The 19021-nt window shown below is 37.8% G+C and overlaps 1 protein-coding gene across 3 annotated transcripts in view; it reads left to right on the forward strand.

Moving 5' to 3' along the window:
* The window catches only part of LOC120767053 (dedicator of cytokinesis protein 3), an 88537-nt gene that overhangs the window by 28235 nt on the left and 41281 nt on the right, over window positions 1-19021 (forward strand). For all 3 annotated transcript variants that reach the window (XM_040092907.1, XM_040092908.1, XM_040092906.1), the window contains 2 exons: window positions 16207-16448; window positions 16524-16672. In XM_040092907.1, coding sequence (XP_039948841.1) covers window positions 16207-16448; window positions 16524-16672 — 391 coding nt within the window. The remainder of the gene's footprint in view (window positions 1-16206; window positions 16449-16523; window positions 16673-19021) is intronic.

Below are 19021 nucleotides of genomic sequence, written 5' to 3' on the forward strand. Positions count from 1 at the left end.
TGGATCTATGCTTATGACCCGGAAACAGACGATCAATCGGACGAATATCGTGGGTCGAACCCGAAAAAGCCACGTCAAAGCAGATCAAAAATCAAGGTTTAGTTAACACCTCGATTATCGAGATGTGGTACACTCTGTATTCCTTCCGTTCGGCCAAACTGTCAACAAGGTATACTATTTCAATATTATGCGTCATTTGCGTGAAGCTGTACGTAAAAAGAGGCCGGAATCTCGGTTTTTGCAACACGATAATGCGCCGTCGCATATTGCATATTGATTCTTCGTGAGGTTTTCGCCAAATTAGCAACCAATAGCTTGAAGCAACCACCGTATTCCCCTGATTTATGTAGCTCCGAGTGATTTCTGACTATTCAGCAAACTCAAACGACCGCTTTGGGGAAACCGTTTTGAGTCAATAGGAGACACTAAACGTGAATCGCGTAATGAAGGCTATCTCTGAAATTGAATTTAACAACTGTTGCGAGGATTGGAAAAAAAGTCTTACTATTTAGCTTATAGTAGTGTTAAAGTAATGAAGAAGACCTCTTTCCAAGAACACTTTTTCCGGCACAAAGATCAACATACTTCAGTGAAAAAAATGTTTTGGTATTTTGCTGTTTACACTTTCAATAAATCCACTATATAGGAGTTTTTAGGTATCACCACGGACCGACGTTCTAAGCTGTCCAGGTGAGATGACGCTTGGAATCGACCTCATCACCTAACCTAATATAACCTTATACTTTAAATAAATGGCATATACTGAATATGACGCAGAATGAGCTTTCCAACGCATGTTCGGAATATTGGAACAATGGAATAATAATCAAGTTACACCATCTGCTGGCACACCGCACAAAACTTAGAGCCAAAATTTACGAGGAAATATAAAACATTTTGGGAAACACTGGTCAAAAGATCCTCTAAACTTTCCAGTTTACATAATTAAATTATCTGAGATTTTATTTAATATCATCCGACTAAAAATCATCTATTGGATTTCTTGTGAAACATGAACTAAAAAGGAATTGATACTTCCTTGACATGGTCTTGGTTTCTTCCTTGTTTACATAATATTAAACATTTTCTTCCGCATACGAAATTATGCCAGCCACCATTTATGATTTAAATTGGTGAAATTTTGAACTTCATGCACAAATTATTTGCGCTCTTCTGGAGTTCCTTCGAGCATTCTGTGCCGCCGCCAAGCCCATAGTGCGCATGCATTTCATTATATTAAAAATTGCTTATATTTCACGTATGTCAATTCCCAGCTTTTCCTTGCTTCCTTCAACTGAGCGCTCCATATGTTTTTTCTCTTGTTTGCTAAATGCTTATCAGCTTTGAAGGAGCGCCCGTGTTAGTGTGTGTGCGTGTGTAGAAATGAGTGCTTTTCCACAGCTTTTCATAATTCAAATAACACAAGTATTTTCACATTACGAAAATGCTTAACCAAACACATTTGCACACGTCACATAAACATACATTACTATGTATGTGTTGCTATGTTTTATGTGTTTGTATTGTTTGTAGTAAATTGTAAGGATACAGCAGTTTTGCATTCCTGGCAACAGCTCAGCTGGCATTTCTGCACGCGCAGCCAACTGCATGGAAATTCATTTCTCCTGCTTTACACAACAACAAACTGTATTTACGAGTATACATATATACATATAGCATATGTATAAATACAAATAAAAAAGTAAATATTTATATGACAAAAACAACAAAAATATATTTTTGAATACATATACTTATGTGTAAGTACATTTGTGCTGAAAATAAAAGTAGTTGATAGAATATTACTCATGGTATAACCTAACCACAATGCTTCCTTATTGCACCAGTTTCGAAATGTCTCGCTATATTCGGACTACAACAACCATCGGTTGTTTAATGTTCATGAGTTTCTTTAGAAGCTTAAAATTCAGCATAGAATATGACAATATGTATACCGCAATTTTGTCCATATTTTTTTTTACCATTTTAATAATAGAAAACGTTTACAAATCGTTCAGCCTTATTACGAAAATTCACGTTCTGCAAAGAATGTGTTTCGCGCGCCTCACTCAACTTTAGGCCAACATAATCGGCCTACTGAGCGTACTATTCACAACACCACCTTGAGACCCAGCACCCATTATTGGATGATATTCGATCGAATAGATCACGTGTTGAGACATATTGACCACAGCAGTAGCAAAAGCTATTTATATCTGGCTTGATTTATATATTTAAATTTTTAGGAAAAAACTACTTTTTTCCCTTCATACATTCATTTTTAACTTCGAAAGTGTTGCACATATAGGAAAACGGTATAGAAACAGATTAGAGAAACTGTAATTCTTAATTTTTCTAAATTTGTTTCATCAAAATCAGACAAGTGGTTCGCGAGTTATGTTAAACTACGTTTTTGCCAAAATGTTACAACTAAGCGAAAAAACATCAAGATAAGGAAATTTCTCACCCCCCAGATTAGCTGTTGTACTGTGTTATTGAATGATATTCTATAGAATAGATCACGTCGAGCACACAGTGAAGAAAGTATAGCAGCGCGAAGACTGTGGAGATCCCATTCGGCGCCGATCACAGCAACGCGGACTGACGTATGGAACAACTCGGCGCATTTTACGTGAGATACAGCTTGTGTGAAAACAGAAATCGCTTGACCTACCCAAGCGACATCGCTTCGCTCTATGGGCTCTTGAAAATTCCATGAAGATCCAACGTTTGCAGTCCGAGGAAGGCGACATTTTTCGGCTCAGTGGATATGTAAAGCAAAATTGACGCATTTCGGATGAAGAGCAACCTGAGAGATTCAAGAGCTTCCATTTCGTCCAGAAAAAACAACGGTTTGTGGGCCGGTAGAATCAACGGTAGATATTTTTTCAAAATTGATACCGGTTAGAACGTAACCGTCAATGGCGACCGTTATCGCGCCGTGATAACCGACTATTAGATGTGTGAAATTGAAGCTCGTAATCTCCGCAACATTTGGTTTCAAAAAGACGGTCCCACTTCTCACCCATCACATCAATCAATGGATGTATTGAGAGAACACTTTGGTGAGTAGATAATTTCACGTTTTGGGTCGGTCAATTAGCCCCCAAAGATCATGCGATATCATACCGTAAGACTTATACCTGTGGGGATCTCTTAAGTCTAAAGATTATGCGGATAATCCAGCTTCGATTCAGGCCTTGGAGCAAAACATCGCGCGTGCAATTCTCCAGTTTCCAGTCGAAATGAGAGGACGTGTCATCGAAAATTGGACTTAACGGATGGACCATCTGAGACGTAGTCGCGGCTAACCTTTGAAAGAAATAATCTTCAAAAAATAAATACCAAAAAATGTTCTTTTGAATGAGTTTCATGTTTTTTCTTTAAAAATTAGGGAACCTTGGTTTAAGGTTATGTTGACAGTTTTCGTCGATTATCGATGTGCAGTGCGCTCAGTATTTCTTCCGACCAGCCATACCAAGGAATACAATTTCAGTGCCGTTTGCGCGAAGCTATTCGTAAAAAGAGGTAAAATTATGTTTCGAAAACTCTTGGTTTTTGCACTATGATAATGCACCGTCGCATACTGCATTGATTCTTCGGGAGTTGTTGCCAAATTTTCAACCAATACCGTGCCGCAACCACCATATTCGCCTGATTTAACTCCGTGTTGTGCTTCGAGGAAAACATTTTGAGTCTATTGAAATCATTAAACCTGAAACGCTGCGCGCATTGAAGGCTATTCCGGAAATTGGCTTAAGCAACTGTTTCGAGGATTGGAAAAAACGTTGGCACAAGTGTATTGGGGCCAAGGGAGATTACTTTGAAGAGGATGACATAGATTTTAAAGAGTAAATTACGAATTTTACAATTATGAATAAAGTTTTACTATTTTTTGCTCATAAAATTATACCAGCTGTTTGTTCGATTCGTCACTCGCTAAGGTGTGGCTGTATGAGCAATGACAACAAGCATATGCCACATCCACGAGCACTTCAGGCGCGTCAAGTGAATAGTGGTACTCATCTCCACTAGAAACCCTATTATTCACTGCAGGGTTTATGCGCTTTTTTATAAAGTCTTATGTATGTATGTATGTATGTACGGCACACTTAGAAGTGGCACGTTATGTTCCATTGTGCATATTGTCACTAAATACCAAGCTGGTGAACGTTCCTTTCTCTATTACACATTTGTTTATTGTTTTTTCTATTTTCGCATTTTTATTATTTTTGTTGAGAAAAAATCCTCTGGAGTGCCATAACAGTTGGATGCGCTGTCCCTGTCCCTTCTAGCACTTCAGCGCACTTTTGCCACTAACTGCATACTTCCCTGAATGATGTACATATATACATACATGTATACATATGTACATATGTATATAGAGAACGATACCAACAACAAGGCGACTACAGCACTTACAACCATGCCCTTATCTTAATGTGACTGACCTATTTAGGAGCGTTTTAGTTTGCGCCACTTGCGCTTTGCCTTGCGCATGTTGTATGCCACGTTGTTGTTATTGTTGTTTTTGCCATTTTCGAGTTGTAGGCAAGTGTACGACATGCTTGTTGTCGCCTTTTTGCTAGCCGCATATTTTGCAAATCACTTCTCCCCCATCCAATTGCAGTCAGCCCCAAGCACTACTGCGTACCCTTGCTCAAATAATTTATATATGTATGCGATCGCTTATGCAAAAAAAAAATCGCGCAAAACCGCCTCTACAATTGCCTGTCAGCGTGCAGCACAGCCGGTCGGTCGGTCGGCCGCTCGCTTGTTGCAATTAGTGCTAGTGGAACGTTTTAATTATGAAATACCGACTGCCGACCATTTTTTGCCACTGCCACTGCCTCTCACTTACGCGCTAAGTACGCGTATTACACACCCACTTTACTTAGGGAACGCACTTAATTATCTTAAATACTCACTTTCTGTTGGCTGGTGGCATTTATCCTCCTTTGCGTCGTTATTAGCTTTTCATATTTGCGGCAACGCTTCTCAAAAGGCCTTGTTGAGTTGCCAGTGCAGCTGGAGGTGGAGCCGGAGCCAAGCGTAACTCTAGTGGGAAATCTTTTTTTTTTTTTTTGGTTGAGTTTGTATGGATATAGCGCTTTGTTTATTTTGCTAAACAAATTAATTATTGCTATTAAGTTGGCCTAAACAGTGACCTAAAACTTTGAAGTACACGCAAATGACATGCGCAAAAACAACGTTTGTGCGGTGACCTAACAAGCTGCGCAAGAAAAGGGGCATCTAAAAACGGATTATTTAGAACATAAAATTTTCCGCTAGAGGATAAATAAGTACGACTAAGCAATCTGAAGCCGGTGACAACCCTGGGGAGGAATGATTCACCTTCTCACTTTAGCTCGGACGTTTTTTGGCTACCCAGAAGATACTTGGTCTAAAGCCGAAAGTCGTGAGCTGCTTGGGTCATATGTAAGAGAATCGTTTCAGGCCACTCCCAAGTGAAAGGGGCTCAGAGAACTTTCCTCACTTGCGTGAACTTCTACACATGACTCCATCCTCCCTTACTCCAATTTAATTCGATTGGAAGCAAATCGATACTGCGTTATATTTTTTTTTTGTATTCTAGCGCTGGATCTATGGTCCTCCCGTAAGTTCTGCAAGCTCTGATCATCAACCAGTACGTGTGTGGCTACGAGATTCTTCTGGCCCAGAATAAACCGTAAGAGGTCGTCTGAACTACTTGCTCTTAGTGAAGTCGATCTCGCCAGAATTGTAAGTGTTCTGACTGGATACTGTCCAATAGGCTCACGCGCGGTGCGCCTCGCTACCTTTCGAGCGAGGATCAACCCTACTACCTAACTTGAAACAATATGAAAAAATTCGTCGAATAACGGAATAAAATTTTCCGGTCAAGTTAGTCAGTCAGTTACACTCCACTCTGATCGTAACGAATGAATGATTTGCACTAACAAAAACGAATCAAAGTCATCTGTTAATCATTTTGGTCGCCAAATTTGGTCCACTATTCATTCTTCCGTTCCTCTAGCTTAAATATCAGCCCTAAAAATCAAAAACCCACTGAAATATGGTACACTTAGAAACCAATATATAGTCATCATCCCCCGGCGAACCGTTTTCGAGGAAGAAGAATACTGTTCTATCGGCCGTAACGGTGATTAATCTTTTTTTTTTGTTACCCACATTGCTTTCTTGGATAAAGTCAAATCAGTTACGGTAGGAATTTCAATTAAAAAAAATTGTGTTTGACGAAAATAAATATTTTTTACTAAGTCCATCAATCGTAAATCAAATTGATCGATTTTCGTTTCGAACTACGGTGGGACCGTATTCTTATTCGTTTCACCCGAGTCTACATTTAGTCTCGTTCAGTATAGGGTTCATTTAGACAGGCTTTTGCTTTTATATCCAAAAACCAATTGCAATTGTGGATTGGAAATCCAATACCATCGTCTTTTAGTGGATTACTTCGTGAGAATACCATAACCAGTTTATTAGTGGAGTTTCATGATTACTGGGTCAGGTACTTCAGTTTTAGAGACCCCAGAATAGGGACGGATAGAAGCTTCGTTGGCTTCTTGCGGTTCACGACTGGAGGGTTTGGCCTTAGACCAATGTTACTAGCAACTGTGCAGTCTCAAGGAACTTCTGACCCAGGATAAATCGTAAGAGGTCTAGCGAGCTCTTTGCCGTCAACAAAGTTATAAATTTTAATACTTAGTTGTAAGCGCCCTAGCTGGACACCATCCGATCGGTGTTTATGCACTAAGATTGAACATTTTACCGGCGGCCAGTTTATCACCTGCTTGGAAGAAGAATTATTTCAACACTTCCTTCTCGAATGCAACGCCTAAATCAAAGCTAAAACACCTCGGATCTCTCAAAAATAAAGCACCTAAGTAGGTTTGTGATAGGTACAAGGCGCTTTATCGATATCTGATATTCAACTATAGTAGTTTCATCTGGCTTCACAAAATACTCCACATAGCAGACTTAGTGTGATCGCCCGCTATCTTGAGGGATCAGCCATCTAACCTAACCAAGCTTCATTCTCAGGTCCAGACAGTTTAATATAAAATTGAAAAGACCCTCACCAAGCCTCGACCTTTCGAGTGCATTTGTATTATTTCGCGTCAAAGTCCATAACATCAAGATTAAGAGCCAAGTAGACACTAATATACCCTTCACTTTGTGTTCATTATTTTAAATCTTTGTTAACCACCACAAAGGCCCATTCAATTACGCCTTGAATCAGCTGTGCCATTGTTTAATTTTAAATTATTAAAGACTGCAACGCCATCAGTTGCGACTACCCGCCTTTCCGCGAGCATTTACCTACCGAATGTGCTTGTTGTGCCGACAGTCGTTCGTACATATGTCCACCAGATTGCAGGCGAGTGCAGTGCAGAATGCACAAGCGTCAATTGCATCAATTCAAGCTCAAAACAACACTAAATTATAAACACATTAAATAAATGACAGTAAAAATGTCTCGTCTACAAATGCAAGTGACTCGTAAAACTCATAGCATGCTCGCTTTGTTTCGCCATCGTTGGCGTTTCAGCGACTCTTTGCTCTTTGTTTTTGTAGTCAACAAATGAAGTGATGAGAGGAGGATGAGAAAAAAATAACATCAGTTTCTTGTAGAATTGTTTTCTGAGAGGTTTCCTTATGACAATTTGGCTTAAAGTAAATTGCGGCAAAAATCCTCCCTAGACTTATTCAGGTATAAAAAGATAGAAGTCAAAACATAAATTTTTGGATTTCTTGCTTAGAAGTCATGCTATGACAGAGTTCAGAAAAGTCAACTTTTCTGGAAAAATTTTACTAAATTTAAAAACTCTATTTTCCATAAATATTATTTTACCAGGTTGTTCTATAAGTTTTGTCCTTGAAGACGATCCACGTGAAGGACGTCCAAAAAGCGCATCAACACCAGAAATCATAGCCAAAATACAGGATATGGATTTGGAAAATGGTCAATTGAATGAGAGAGATTTAGTAGAGGCTCTACACATCTCATTAGACCGTTTGAGCCATTTTTAAGTGAAATTTTCGATTTTTGAAAGCTGTGCGCACAATGGGTGCCGCATTCGCTGACAATGGAACAAAAACACATTCGAATGCGACTTTCTTAGCAACATTTGGAGCGTTTTAAAAGGGATAAAGTGGACTTTGCTATCGATTCATCACTGTGGATGAGATTTGGGTCTATAACCAAGATCCTGAATCAAAACAAGAGGCTAAAGAGTGGTGTAAACTTGGTTGTTCGGCTTCGAAACGAGTTCGTGTCCGGAAATCGGCCAAGAAAGTTATGGCATCAGTTTTTGGGGATGCGAGAGAAATTTTGTTTATGGATTATTTGAAAACTGGTAAAACAATTAATTCTGAACATTATTGCAACCTTTTGGGCCAGTTGAAGGAAAAAATTCGTTAAAAATGACCAGACAAAAATCCTTTTTCATCAGGCCAATGCACCGTGTTACAAGGGCATTTTGACAGATCAGGGGATCATTGGAGGAAGTGTAGTAATGTTCTTTGTTTAATCAAAAATTATTTCTTCTTCGTGAGTACGTAACTTTGACCTTACTCTTTTACCATGACCGCACTTGTTGCTTTATATATACAAGAATTGTCTTCAGACCCATCTCTGGAATATTTCGTAAAATTCTTTATGTTGAATCAAAATTTCGAAATCAATTAGCAATTTAATTCTCATATTAAGAGTTGGTTTTAAGAATGTGTTAGCATAAGTGGGATCGTTAAGCGTAATGCGAGTACTAGAAATAAATTTCAAGGATTTCGAAAGTGTTGCCTACATTTCGGCGCATTCAATGCATAACGTACAGACCAAATATTATTTCCATGTATGAAAGTAAGAGTTGGAGTTTGAATATTTTGAACTTCATGTACTATTTCTGGAATTCTAAAATTTTTAGAAGCACGATATTTGAACGAATTAGTTCCTCAGTGTAGTAGATATCGATCTGAAATTTTTCACACCATCTTTTTTACTCAAGAAGCTGCTCATTTGCCGGTACCGCGTATTTCGGAACATTGTAGTGTATAGCTGCCATATAAACTGACCGATAAAACTCAAGTCCTTGTATGGAAAACCTTTTATTTCGACAAGGTATCTGCAGGAAATTTGGTACAGTTTATTATCCAATGCATCGCTACAATCTACGAAAAAATTGCTCAGTTTGGACCATTATAACATATAGCTGCCATACAAACCGATCGGTCAACATATGAACATCAAGATGAAGTTCTTTTTATACCCTTCTATGCTGTAAGAAATGCACCTGTGAAGGGAGCAGCTGAAGTTAATTCTTTTTCTTGTTTTATTTTTTAAGAAAAATTATCATATATGAAACATTTAAATATAATTTATACTCTGCAATATCGCTTTGTTGTCTGTTTATTTAATTTCTCAGGCTTACAATTAACTCAAGCCGCTATTATTATTTTAACCGTAAAAGAGCTATAAAACATTTTAATATCATTAAGTATGTACGTGTGTCTGTCTGTATGCCTGTCTGCTGTCTTCTTAGTAAACACCTCACTGTCCGCTCTCGTCGGCGGCGGCAGCGCCAACATCTACGTCAAAGCGGCTACCGTGCCTCTGCATTTTGCTTGGAAAACACTGCCGGTGCCAGCGCTGTTTGCCAAGCCCACACCGCCATCCAGCTGGGCATGGCGATTCTCTTTGCCGACCGCCAAGCTGGTGCGGCCGTCCGTCTGGCGGGTTGGCACGCCGGCTGCTTGGCTGGCTGAGTGACGGCAAGTGCGCTCGTTCCAAAACAGGAAACCGCATATTTTTTCGTTTTTTATTTTATTTCATTTTGTTTTCCTTTGCACTGTTCATTTTTTTATTGTTTTTGCTTTTTATTTCTTTCCATTTCTAGCTCGCTTTCAGTCGCAAGCTTGTTGCCTTTGTTTTTGTGCGCCGCATTTAATGTTGCTGCTTTGGCTCAGCGATTGCCGGCTGCCTCAGCGACTGACTGCTAGGTTGCTTGGCTGCCTTTTATCTGCACTTCCCGCCGTTTTACAATATTTTTATATATCTTCCTGGCTCTGCAAACGCATGAAGCGTGCAAGTGCATCTCCGCGTGTAAGTGTGTGTGTGTGTGTGTCTGTTGCTTGCCTGAGTGTGCTTTATGGCACTCCACGGAGTTTTATTTGCTTCTTCTTGCTAGGCATATCATTTGCACGGCTGCTCCGTTGCTTTGCATTTCTTCTGTTCACGGTTGTTGTTGTTGTTGTTTTTTCTTTTGCGTTCCTTTGCATTTATTTTGCGCTGAATTTGCTGATTGCAGTTGCCAATGACGCGTATGCGCTTTGAATCCATAATTGGCAACGCTGCTAAGAAGTTTTAGCAGGCAAAAAATATGCTAAAAAATCACTTTCCGTCTGCACACACACACACACACACCTTTACATATGCAACTTAACTATGTGTGTGTGTATGTTTGTGCGTGGCGTTCTAGCTTTTAAGCCGCTGTTGGCAAGTGCCTATTATGCATGTAAATACCTGTCGGTTTGCGTAAATAAATATTAAATAGTAAATTCTAGCTTACGGCACCTATACATTGACATCCTGGCGCCCACTTTTCGCTAGCTCATTTCAAATTTATGCACCACATCATTTATTGCTTGTTAAATGTTCCATTGAATGCAATAAATTTTTCAGCAAACAGCTTTTCACAATCGTTTACATAACTATAATTATCGCCAGCTCAGCTTTCTTTAACAGCACTGGTTCTATGAAAGTGACTATGACTTCCTTAATACTTATATGTAAAGGGTGCTTTATTTTGATTTTTTTGAGGAGTGTTTATTATCATTCGAAAGGACATTCTTTGGCATTTATTTTTTAAAGATTATCTCTCTAAAATGATAGCCGCGGCTACATCTCATATGGTTCGTCAGTTGAGTTCTATTTACGATAACTTTTTCGGGCATTTCGACTGGTAACTGGCGAATTACACGTGTGATGTTTTACTACAAGACCTGAATCGAGGCGGAATTGTCCACGTAGACTTTAGACTTTACATATTCCCTAAATCTAACTGTGTGATATCACACGATCTTGTTGGCCAATCGACCAGCCCAAAGCGTGAAGTTATCTGCTCACCGAAGTGTTCTCTCAATAAATCCATTGATCCATTGATGCGATATTTGGGAAGAGGCGCCGCTTTGTTGAAACCAAATGTCGCCGAGATCATGAGCTTCAATTTCAGGCATCAAATAGTCAATTTTCATAGTGCAATAACTGAACTAACTCGAAGAAATATGGACCGCTGATTCCACCGGCCTACAAACCGCGCGGAACCGTTGTTTTTTCTAGAAAAATGGCAACGTTATTTCGTATTTTTTTCTTGGAGCATTTTATTGGTTAAATAAAAAATAATAATGTACATTTTCAGAATATATTCCCTTGGTCTCTTAAGCGATCTCTTGAAGGACCTCCGAAAATGGATATCTAGCGGTGGACAAATTTTTATACTCTAACGATTGTATGTATCTTCTAAAACTAATCGAGGGTTATGTATCTATAAATAACCAGGAAGGAGTTGAAATGCGGGTGACTGTCTGTCTATCCGTCAGTCCATGGAAGCTGTAACTTGAGATGATGAAACTTGGTATGCGCGTTTCTTGGCAAAAAATTAAGAACGAGTTCGTAGATGAGCGTAATCGAACCAATGCCTCGCCCACAAATCGCCATTAGTCGAAGACGTATGACGTACCATAACGAAGTACTAAATTGAGATATAAAACTCTAATTAAACACAGGAAATTGCAGTAGAGAAGCGCGAAACATTTTGGAAAGATTATGTACATATCTCCTAAACCACTCAAGCTACAACAACTTACCCTACTATGTAAAAATGGATGAAATCGGAAGATAACCCCCCTCACTAGTCATATGACGGTACTAAAAGTGTAATAAATCAATAAATAAATACGCCAGAGACGTTAAATTGCACCTCCGCGATGGTATGAGATGGCATTGTGGCAGCCGGTGTGGAAATTGGACGATAGGCGTGACACCGCCCACTTTTAGTTCAAATCACATATCTCAGGATATGCCAACTTATGATGGCAATTTCCCAAATCCCACCAGAACTGTTCAAGCCCTTAGGCACCGAATATGTAGACTCCAGTATCTATAGTTGCCTTTAGATCGATTGAAATTCAGAGAGAATATTTTTCTGGACATCGTCGTATCTATGTGTATCAAAAATGGCTTGAATCGGGTTAATACTTCCCTGAGCTCCCATATACCTAATATAAAGATTTTCGAACTTCCGGATGACTTTATACCGCATAATAAATGTATATATGTATATTAGAGTTATCTCAAGGAAAATTACAGAGCGTGTTTTACTCATAACGGTATATCTTTGTGTCTAAAATTTGGCGAAAACTTGACGTAGTCCCCATACTTGTAAAACTATTATCAGGATTTCCGAACATCCGGTTGACTTTCCTTCATAAGATTAGGGATTGTATGTGAGGTACCTTAATGAAACCGAGGAAACATTTTTTTAGTATATGACATGATAATAGTTAATATGTCGATAAAATCGCGTCGATACTACCTCAACTCCCATATAGTACATATAACAAACCTTATGTCGAATATTCCGGTCAATGTATGAATTATATATCGTATATGTATGTATAGAGCTCGGGGTATATGACGAGTTCAGCGAGTTAAGAGACAGTGGCTACTCTGGCTAGGTCATGTCGTCCGCCTGGATGGAAACACTCCAGCTCTGAGAGTCAGTACCCGCCCGTGAAAGCAGAGGTAGAGGAAGTCCTCTATTTCATTGGGCAGACAAGGAGGAGAAGGACTTTGACTAAATTTGGAATCTCCAATCGGCGACAAGCAGCGAAAAGAAAGAACGACTGTTCCGCTGTTGTTAACTCGGCTATAACCGCGTAAACGGTGTCTACGCCAGTAAAAAAGAAGTTTATTTGCTTTTTGGAAGTTGTGAGTGCTCGATTTGTTACGCCGATTCGTCAAATTATTTTACATTTAATATTCTGTTTGGTTTACGAAAGGGAAACTCATAAGATAAATCCTATTTACATAAGTACATATGTATCTGTTGACGCAACGATGCTTTCAACATGGAAAATTCTTGCGCCAAACCTCTTTACTTGTCAGACCAAGGAAATATCAGTAGAGCAGTTAAAATTGTGTCTTCAAGGCGAAAAACACCATGCGTCATAATTTAAGAATTGATTTTTTTTATTTTTACATGAAAGCGTAAGCATATAGTGATGTCTCACATGTGACTGCACTTATTTAGCTCCATTATTCAGTAATCGATTGTTTAGATTTTCCGGAATAATAACAATGTCATTGCCAAAGCTCGCTCACACGTTTAAAGCAGATAACGACACAAACACACCCACTGGTATGTATGTATGATGTTCATATGTTCATATATGACTTCCTCTTTTCGCTGCGTCTGTTTTGTAATTTGCGCACTTTGAGCTGCGCGCTAATGACTAAGCTGGCGGTAGGCGCCATTCGGCTCATTCACTTTGTAATCGCAGCTTCATTCAGGCAGAATGCAAATGATATAAATATGTACTTAGCTTATATATTATATACTTAAGTATATATATAAAGTTACGGTGCGTTTATTTTGTCAGAGCGTTGAACCAAAATTACAATAAAGCCGACTATTTACGAAGCATACATATACTGATATGCACACCGACATAATTGTACTATGTCTTTAGGTAAATGAGCGAATTGTATTCAAACAAGTAAGGAAGGGCTGAGTTCTGTTGCAGCAGGTAATCATTATTTCAGAGGTAAAAGGCCTAGACCAAAGTCTGTAGACTTACTAAGTTTTACTACTATATTTTGTTTCATGTCCCGGATATTTATATTAAAATCGGCTTAAGTTAAATGTGATGTTATATGGTAACTTAAGTGGTTACATAGGCAAAAAACAGCCTTTTTCAGCAATTTTTTTCTCAAAAATGCAATATTTTATTATTACAAACAGTGTGTAATAGTGTATTAACAAAGAAATTCTGAAATTTTTGGAAACAAATATTTTAACCTCAGCCATTTCCGGTGACCCATCGGAAAAAAGATGCGGCGGCGTTGGTACGAGAGCTCCTTACAGGATCATCTAAAGTGAAAAAATATGTGTTTTAGTTAAAACCTTAACTTAGAGCTTAGACTAAGGAATAAAGCTGAAAATTGAATTTTTGGCAGACATTTTTCCAAAAAAATTTCAGTGAAAATCTCGCGACATTTTTTTTCAAATAGTAGTAATCTAATAAAAATCTTTCGCCCAAGGATTTAAGAATTGTATCTCAAAAACCTCTGTAAAAGTTCATGAAAATTGGTTGAGTAGCTCTCAAGGAATATTGCCAACCGACTTTAAAAACACAGTTTCGAGAAAAACGCGTTTAAAGACGGTGCACTTAGCTTAGCTAACCTCGAGCGCACAAGTTCTCAAGGCTGTATCTCCGAAACTATTACTCGGATCAACTTGAAAATTTAGGACAATATTTTAGAGGTGTTGTAGAATTTAATAAGACAATACATTTTTTTTTTTAACTCGTAACCCGGGTAACCCTTTAACCGAGAAGACTAAATTTAATATATTGGAAATATGAAGAAAAACTAACCACTCAACGGAATGTCTAGACAATTCCATTCAAGTTTAGCTCAAAACGACATTTTAAGAAAACTTGTGTACTTATTTTCATTAAAATATCACACTTTTTGACAAACTTTATCGGTCTGAAGTCAGACGAAAGGCCGGAAATCAATATATCATATCGGGTATATTGATGATGGGCTCATTGCATTAACCTCCACCATTACTGAAGTATACTCAAGAATATATTCCCCCATACACTTTTGTGATGACAATGCTCATACTAACCGACATATTAGGTACAAAGATTACTAATATTTCTTCAAAAAGTTTGTACAAGTATATTCCGTTAGCGTTTTTTTTTTAATTCTCAAAACACTTAAAAAAAGGAATTTTTTATGATCTCGTTTAGCTCCTTGGAAGCAGTTTTTACCTCCTCAATTGTAGTGCAACGTCGACCTTTAATGGGCCTCTTCAGGTTTGGGAAGAAAAAAAGCCACAGGGGGGACAGGTCAGAGGGAATAAGGTGCCTGCAGCACTATTAATATTCTTTATTTACCGTACGTCTATTTGGCAAAAACTCATGATGCACCTTCCCGCAATCGAAGAAAAGTGTTAGCAAAACTTTCACATGTTGTACCACCGATATACGTGGCTTTTATCCAAAATAGCTTCATCATATGCCACAGTCAACATTCGAAATGCGTCCGCGCACTTAATTTACATAGGTTTTCCCCAAAATCCTATACCGGTCCTTTGATCATTTTTTGGACTAAGCAAAAAACAAAGACGAACCAACACGAGTCAAAGTAAAACAGCTGCCAAAAATTAACTAAACATTCAAAATGACCGACCTTGTCAGCATAACATAACGGCATATCATTACATATTTACCAAATTTAGTTCAAATTGGTCTAGTAGGTCCTGACATATGGAATTCCCACTAAAAGTTTCATAGTTTGTTTATTTTCAAACCTGTCCTATCTTCAAATACCTAATTTTTTGTTGTAATAAATGAGTTTTTCGACGTCCAAAACGGTTCGTCGGGTGTTTGTATGTTTGGTGTCCATTTTCAAAATCAAGTGATGCTAATTTTCTCTCTATTAAGTATATCCAACCGTGTATTAGTTCCGTCACATTCCGTTTTAGTATGGGATTTTCATGCATCAACTTCTTCGTATATTTCAGTTATACTATATCGGTTCAGCAAATTGGTAGAGAAGCCTCTTTAACTATACATATATCTTCAAACCTTCTATGATAAACCATTTCTTCCGATACAATTTCGGATGCCAAGCTCTTTTCATTCATGAATTGAGAGAGAGAAATACAGAGTCTTCATTACGATTTGAAATACATATATACATATGTATCCAAACTTATTTATATTCCGTTTAATTTAAATTATGAATTAGATAATGTGTCTGAAATTGTTGACCAGTCATTAGAAATCTGTTGAAATTCACCACAGACAAAATACCCGTTTATCGTGAGGCTAATTTTGTACAATAAATTCCTATTATAGTTTTTTTTAAATTCCAATATTTAATAATCCATCAAACACTTTCCTTTCTTGCAGCCATACACAATTGGCATGGTGATGTCCGTTTTGGTCTGGCGCTCGACGTGGGCGATTCCGTTGAAATTCTGGAAGAATGCAAAAACTGGTATCGTGGCACATGTGCGCGAAAGTCGCGCGCTGTCGGAATCTTCCCCAAAACCTATATACACATTAAGGATCTGTCGAAAATTGATCCAGTAGTCGGTGAATGTACACAAGTCCTGCGTGAATGGTCGGAAATATGGAAGAAACTTTATGTGGTTTGTACAAAGAAGTACAAAAACAAAAAACACAATTTTTGTCATGATTTATTTTTATGATTTTATACTCTAAAGGATCGAGAAACGTACAAATTTCACACATTACGCAAGGTAATGTTGTCCATCTTGGAGTGTCGACGCGAGCTGTTAGGTGCCACATTGACGCAGGACCAAACATTGGAATTGCAAACATTGGTTGTTTCGCGCATCGATTGGGGAAATCGGTAAGTGATTGCTCAAGATTAAATGCATGAATAAGTATAACTTCTTTAAATATATTATACGTAAAATATAAGTTAAATAAACTATGCTGAAAGCTTTTCTAACGCTCACCATTTTCAACGGTTTTATAAAGAATAGAAATAATTGGGTATTTTATACCCAACCGTTTTTACATTTCGGTATCCAATGTAGGCAATATTTTTTCGAAATTCACAATTATTTGATTTGGTCTCACGCGTATAGCGGTATTCTTAACACTTCTAGAAAAAACAAAAAACAAACAGAAACTTCAAATTTAATGGGGAATGTTTATTATCATTCGAAAGCACATTCTTTGGCATTTATGTTTTGAAGATTATTATCTCTTTCGAATGTTGGCCGCGGCTACGTCTCAGATGGTTCATTCGTTGACTCCCTTTTTTAATGACTCTTTCGAGCATTGCGACTGGTAATTGGTGAGAGAGGCGCGTTTTGTTCAAAGGCCGGAATCGAAGCAAGATTGTTCGCATAGACTTTAGACTTTACATATCACCACAGGAAAAATTCTAACGGTGTGATATCACACGCTCTTGGTGGCCAATCGACCGTCCCAAAACGTGAAATTATCTGCTCACCGAAGTTTTTCCCAATAAATCCATTGATTGATGCTATGTGAGGGAAGTGCCGCCGTCTTATTGAAAAAAAATTTCGCCGAGATCTCGAGCTTCAATTTCCGAAATCAAAAAATCGGTTATCTTTACGCAATAGCTGTCGCTATACACGGTTATGTTCTCATCGCCATCATTTTTGCAGAAATATGAACCGATGATTCCACCAGCCTACAAACCACACCAAGCTGTTGTTTTTTCTGAATGAAATGGCAGCTCTTGAATCTCTTCAAGTTGCTCTTCGCCTCAAATGCGGAAATTTTACTTCTTTACAAACCTATTCAGTCAGATATGGACCACATTGCTGAAAAAATTTGGCTCGAAAACATCGGATTTTCTTGGAACTTTTCAAGAGCTCAAAGAGCGAAGCGACATACATACAAACTGACCGATCAAACCCAAGTCCTCTAATGGAAAACTTTTTTATTTGACAAGGCTTCCGCACGAAACTTGGCACATATTATTTTCCAAGGCATCGCTACAAAGCAAATTATTTAGATCGGACTACTATATATAGATATACATACATATGTCCCTGCCATACGAACTGATCGTTCAAACTCAAGTTCTTACATGGAACATTTTTTAAAGAAAATTATCGATGGTTTTAATCTTTTTCCTTGTTTTATGATTCCAAAGTATATTTTCCAAAATTCTAATTAATAAAAATGTGCTTTTTGAGTGATAGAGCGATAGCTAAATATGAATACATGGTAAATCATGCAATATCATTAAAATGCAGACAAGAAATTCATGAAAAAATCATAAAAATATGTATTGGACATCAATATCATGCTCTCTCTAGGACACCCTTATAACTTCATATATGTATATGTATATGTAAATAATATATTTCAAGTTTTAGGTTTCACAAATTAGCAAAAAAAATATAATAATTTTGGCAGCAATTTCTCAAACGAGGCGTTCACAATGATTAGGTTAGGTTGGAAAGTCGATCTTAACAGACAGAGAAGAGGAGCAAAGTATTTCAGCGTATCCTTGTTTGAATCCCTTCTTATAATCAGAACCCACTTCGCAATGCACAATGCACCTGTCGGCAATATCCAATGGTGCTATGTGTAGAATAACATTAAGCGCTATTGTTGGTGTAGGATAACCGCCGCTCTATGGACACGTTCAAGTTGAATATAAAGCATCGGTCCTAGGAATTCTTCCTACTGGTACCCTTCGTTAGCTCATGTACGGTAATTATTATTGCTTTTACATGTAAAATTTTTGCAATGATAACGAGGGAAGAAATTGCGAATCGATTACTGACACTACCACATAAGAGGTGTGTTCGAAATATAACAATAATTTTTAATTTTAAAATTTCGTGGATTTGGTCAGTTAAATAGTACTTTTTTTGTATACTGTTGATGGACGAGTACATGCCCCTGAATTACTATAAAATTGTCGGCCGTATTTAGGGGATATTCTGGTTTAGAAGCCCGAATTTTAGGTATTTTTTTTGATGTGATAAAAAAAATCAAAAATTATTTTGACTATTCATTTTTTTACATGCTTTTTATTGATATTCTAAGAATACAAAACATAAATAATATAGGAAAAAAAAATTAAATTTTAAAAAACTGCAGGTCGGCGAAGTAGAGACTGATGAAACAATGGCTTGTCCTGGTGTGCAGGACATAAATCCTTTCCGTGACCTAAAATGAAAATTTATGTGAAATCCGTGAAGAATAA

This window comes from Bactrocera tryoni, chromosome 1, assembly GCF_016617805.1.
Source record: "Bactrocera tryoni isolate S06 chromosome 1, CSIRO_BtryS06_freeze2, whole genome shotgun sequence".
Classification (NCBI taxonomy): domain Eukaryota; kingdom Metazoa; phylum Arthropoda; class Insecta; order Diptera; family Tephritidae; genus Bactrocera; species Bactrocera tryoni.